The 5,592-nt window shown below is 30.4% G+C and overlaps 1 protein-coding gene across 1 annotated transcript; it reads left to right on the top strand.

Moving 5' to 3' along the window:
- Positions 1-672: 672 nt before the first annotated feature.
- On the top strand, positions 673-1,244 carry LOC111993965 (heavy metal-associated isoprenylated plant protein 47). The gene is made up of 2 exons (XM_024025808.2): positions 673-747; positions 848-1,244. Exons 1-2 carry the CDS (start codon positions 693-695, stop codon positions 1,192-1,194), a joined length of 402 nt encoding a protein of 133 aa, XP_023881576.2. The 5' UTR covers positions 673-692; the 3' UTR covers positions 1,195-1,244.
- Positions 1,245-5,592: the final 4,348 nt, after the last annotated feature.

Below are 5,592 nucleotides of genomic sequence, written 5' to 3'. Positions count from 1 at the left end.
CCCTCACAAAAGCCGCGTGGTATTGCTTCCTCTACAACATGAAGGTAAACCTTTATTGAATAAAATGTATTGCCATTTGATTTTACCTTGTACACCTTAGATAGGCTTCAACTATCTTCAAGTAGATTACGCACTAAGTCTTGTTGAAAATTTCTAAAATATTTTTGTATCATGTGATGGCTTATATTGAGAAAACGTTTTTTTTTTTTTTTTCTTTTTTACTAGAAAACATATAATTAATTGTGGAAATTACCATTGGTCAATTCTTCATATTTTCAACAGCAATTTTGAAGCTAACCAAACACGGATTCTAACATTTTATCACCAAAATCATAAAAGCAGTGTGCGGAAATATATGGATAAATAGACTAGTCTATTTATACTATATATATACTATACATTTCCGCACACTGCTTTTGCTTTCTCCAAAGAAACAGGTTAAGCTCATTGCTCATTAGAGCTCTCTCACAAAAGCCGCGTGGTATTGCTTCCTCTACAACATGAAGGTAAACCTAGTTATACCTAAAATGCAAAACAAGCGAGTTCTGAAACTTGATTTTACTTTTAGCCCTAGCCTCTAAGAAACAGAAACAGCTTTTGGAATAGTGTGTGTGTGTGTCTGTTAGAAATTTAGAACTAAATTTTGTTTTTTTAATCTTATGTTATAGCAAAAAATAGTTATCAAGGTGCAAATGCCCTGTGACAAATGCCGAAGCAAGGCCATGAAGATTGCCTCAAAAGCAAATGGTTAGTATATCAAACACTCAAAAAACAATTTTTGTACCCTATCTTTTGAGAAATTAAAGATAAGGTGCTTAATTAGAATGTTCATTAATTAATTCTACAGGTGTGAACTCGGTGGCAATAGAAGGGTCTGATAGAGATCAGTTAGTGGTGATTGGTGAAGGTGTTGACTCTGCTAACTTGACCTGCTCGTTAAGGAAGAAGCTTTGCTATGCCACTTTGTGGAGCGTGGAAGAAGTGAAGGACGTACAAAATGAACCGGAAGGTCCAGAACAGAACCCAAATCCGGAAGTAGTTGTGGAGGCAACGAATCCCGAAAGCTCATCTTCATCAAGTTCTACAGACTGTCCTCAGTTACCCATGTGCCCTCAGTATCCACCATATCCCGTGTTATATGAAGTGAAAGTCTATGATTACACTCCGAATCCAAGTTACTGCCCCATCATGTGATCTGAGGTTCTCTGAAACAACAAGTTCAGGGGACAACAATTTTCACATCAACTATTAGGACATGTGATTTATGCACATTAAAATAGTATCACTAGTGAATCCAGACCAATGATAATTACAACATGCCAAGTCAGTATGTGTAAATAACGTTGTGTTTCTAGCTTTTTTTCCTTTTTGAAATTGCCAAATTTTTTTTTTTTGTTTAGTGCATTGTGTTGTATGTATTGTGACGTTGGGGTGTGTTAGATTATGTATGTTTCTTGTTATGTTGATCTTTTGAGCAATTGCCGGAATAATAACATGCAACCTGGTACATACTTTTTGAACATATATGCCTTCACGGGGAGGGGTAGAGAGAGTGTAGCTTCATAGTAGAAGTTTTCGTATCATTTCACAAGATACTTGATATGAGTTAAGTGATTCGAATAGTAGTATTTCAACGAATATATCGTGTCCACTATAGTATTACTTATTGCTGTTACATGATGTAGGGTCAGCGAGTCTTCCTTTTTATATTCGGCAATATGTGTATATATATATATATATATATGCAAAAATGGCTGCCTCCTCTTTTAAGAATAAATGGTCCCCAACTCTCAGCTCTTATACTGGTTTCCTTGTTTGCTTTTGTTACTATGACTGCTGTAATATTAGTACTTTTGTATCGTCTGTTTTTCAGTTTTCTTGAACTTGGTGATTGATGTATCAAAGAGAAAATGATTGATAGACAAGTTTGATGCTCATGCTTCACGTGCCACAAGGATTTTTTTTTTTTTTTTTTAATTTTTTATACCTAGTTGCAATGAGAAGTAACTTTGTTATCTAAACTCTAAATAAGGACAAAACCAAGATTACATCTTTAAGGAGTGAAAGGATTAACAAAAGGATTTTCACCATTCCAGAATAAAAAATATAAGGACTTGAAACTAAATTAAAATATTCAAACGCAATCTATCATCAATATTACCAAAACATAAACAAAAACAAAAACAAAAAAAAAAAAAAAAATTTCTTAATTTATTACGACTCAATCATCTATTAAAATGAAACTCAACATTTTTCTTTTCAATTTCCAAATTATCTACGATTGGTTTGTATCAAATTTTTTTAACAATTTTGCTTTTAATATACAAGATCAATAAGTCTATTAAAAAATCATCTTACTTTTTTTATTGTGAAATTAAACCTTATTTAATTTTCATAATAGTCATGATTAAAACAAGTAAAATATTATAATAAGTTTTTTCTATTATCTTTAAATCAAATAAAAATCATATTTATTTCTCATTATATAATTAATATTCTTTTAAATAAAAATTTAATTTGCATTGCCAAGTTAATTTTTTACTTATCCTCAGTCTCTCAACATTATGTTCTATAATATATCTAACGTTCTTCTAACATTTTGTCAAATTATAAAAAAAAAAAAAAAAAATAAATAAATAAATAAAAAGGTTTTTTAAAAGCACTCAAACAAATTGTTTAGAATCGATCTTTAGATGGAGTCAGATAGCAACAGAACAACATTCAATCCCAAAGTTCCAAATTTTAACTTTATATCTCATACATCAAACAAGTGTCAAAAACACAAAAACTTTTGTATCAGCCTAGCGTATAAGATGCTTTACCCCAAAACACGTACATATTTGAAAAAGAAAACGAAACCGTCAAACATGTTGATACTTGATAGCAATAAGTTGCCTGCTGTCAAATATATATATATATATATATATATATTCGGTCACTAATTCTAAAGACATCAAGTCATAGCTAATAGCCCATAAATTTCGTCTAAGGGATTTTTTCTAAAGTCTCTCTAGTCAACTAGGGACCTAAATGTACATTGAAAGAATATTGGTTACATAATTCAGAACCAAAAAAAAAAAAAAAGTTATGGTTACATAATTAAAGTGTTGTTTGTTACATTCATCTGAAGTAAAGTTCAAATTCTGCGGCTGATCCACTGTCAACTTAATTCTTTGGGACTGCATCAAATAATTGTGCACATGGCATGCTATAAGTAATAATAAAAAATAATAATAATAAGTTTGTATAAAAATGGTAGACAATTAATTATAATCTACTATGTAAAATAATTGTAATAAAAATTATAACTTTTTATATGGTATTATAATTAATCTATTTCAAAACACAAGAAGTTTTCATAAAAAGACCATTTAAGATACATTTGGGTGGAGTGATTTTTTGAAAGATGGAAAATAATAGAGAGAAAAGAGAAGAAAAATAGATAATTTTTGGCTGTTTGGTAAAGAGGGAAGAAGGAATGGATTTTGGTAAGGCCCCGGTAATTCTTTCCCGGCCCACCATAAACAAATCCGAGAAATAAACAAGAGGAGAAAGGATGTGTTAGTGTGAAATGACACGGGTACTCTCATTTATTATTAATGCTGCCGTGTGGTGTGGTACAGATGTCTCTTCGTGCTTGCTTTTCTGTTCAAATTATTGTTTTGTTCTCATCCTTAAGAAAGGATGTCATTGGCTGATATATGATAATGATAATGTTATAGGACTACTTGGTTAGGACTTAGGACTTCGGACTCGACATAGTTGTTAAGATCTTGACTGACTGTGAGTAATGGAAGCCACCATTTCATATAGCTTTAAAGACTAAATAGGAGTATCATTTGATGATGTTGATTGCTGGCATGATTGCTAAGTGGATGGAGAGTGAATTAAACTCCAACCATGCATCTAGTTTTTTGATAGGCATGTATATAGAATTTCAACGTAACCTATAACATAGGCAGAGACATTAATTAATTTTTTATGTAGATAAAGTTCAAATTCTAAATTTCTTATTCAAATGAAAAAAGACCTTATTTATTTATTTTTTTTTAGAATGAAAAAAAAAAAAAAAAAAAAAGACCTTATTAGCTAAGTTAACTGAAACTTACAACCATATAGTTAAGGGAATTAATTATTGTATATGCATTAGTTTATATAATCTAATTATGTCACCTATTCTCTCTCAAAAAAAAAAAAAAAAAAATTATGTCACCTATTTTATGTGTTAAATTAAATCTAGACATGCTTAAAAAATATGAACATCATATTTAAAATTATGAACATTGTATGTACGAAATATACACTAACCAATATGTAAAAATATTTTTCCTATAATTAATAGTTAAAATACTTGAATAAATTAGGAATTCCAATTTATCTGTCTCTCCTCAACTTACCATCTCCTTATATCTAAACATATATTCTTCTTTTGTTTCTTTTTATAAAATCAAAGAATAGAGAATAAAAAATTTATTCTCCTTTTCTTTTCCAAAAAGGCAAGAGATCTTGAAGATTGTGTGTTGTTTAGTGTTTAGTCCTAAACTATTTGTTTACCCCATAGTGATATGAGAAATGATATGTCCACAACATTTTTACAACAAATCTTAAATGTTAGGTTATTACTGGTTATTATTGTTGAGGCAAAAAAGTAATCTTAATGTTAGATTTAAATTTGAACCAATAACAATTAACCACCTATAATTGTTGTAAAAATGTTATGAACGTAGCACCTCTCTAGTGATATACTTTATTTTTCTCTTTGTCTTTGGATTCTTGTCTAATGATTAAGTGTAATTCTGCATGTTAGAATGAAATATAAAGATAAAAGTTTCTATTTTCCTTGTCTTATTTTTAAATGTTCTCTCCTACCATCGCCTTCCACTTCATTCCTATGTATACAATGTATCTTAAGTTTTCTAGTAAAAAAAAAAAAAAAAAAATCCAATTAAAATTGGATGGTAGTCAAGACTCAAGACTTCTCAAAATTCAATCATTTCTTTTGCGTGTTCTCACTCTCTATCTTCCCTTATCTTCTCCACCTGTCATGTACTCCTCCCGATTCTCTCTCTCCCCCATGTTTCTCTATCTTGTACTATCTATCTTGTACTATTAGAATTATGGAAATGATCACAATTTTATAATAGCTAAAAACTTTTGAGACACTCAACTTAAAAGTGATATTCACAAATTTGAGTAACTTCAACAATTCATTACCATCAAAATTATTGAATCTTTTTATGATCTTCATTCTTAATATGATGATTAAATTATGAGAAAATTGCACTTTTTTCCATTGCCATCTACAGCGGCAGAGGTATATCTGGGGGGGGGGGGGGGGGCAAAACTTTTGAAATCCTTATATTGGAAACTCCAGGTTCTTGGCATGTTGTGCAAGTAGGTGAGTCACTTGGTTACTTTCTCTTTTATTATGATTTAAATTGAGTTAAGAGTAGTCTAGACTCATGTATTAGGTGGCCTATCCAACTATGCTAGACCAATTTTCTTCCATTGACAGCAAGAAGGTTCTGTGAAATTTTTTGAAGGGGCTAATCGTTATAATTTGTAGGGCCCAATTTATTTTTATACAGCGCT

Source organism: Quercus suber, unplaced genomic scaffold (genome assembly GCF_002906115.3).
Source record: "Quercus suber isolate HL8 unplaced genomic scaffold, Cork oak 2.0 scaffold_186, whole genome shotgun sequence".
NCBI classification, from domain to species: Eukaryota; Viridiplantae; Streptophyta; class Magnoliopsida; order Fagales; family Fagaceae; genus Quercus; species Quercus suber.
Note: the sequence above shows the minus strand (reverse complement) of the source record. Positions and strands in the feature narration are given on the sequence as shown.

Coding starts and splice junctions, on each gene's coding strand:
- LOC111993965 (XM_024025808.2), top strand. CDS start 693: ATGCCCTGTGACAAATGCCGAAGCAAGGCCATGAAGATTGCCTCAAAA. Junction 748..847: donor GATTGCCTCAAAAGCAAATG/GTTAGTATATCA, acceptor TTAATTCTACAG/GTGTGAACTCGGTGGCAATA.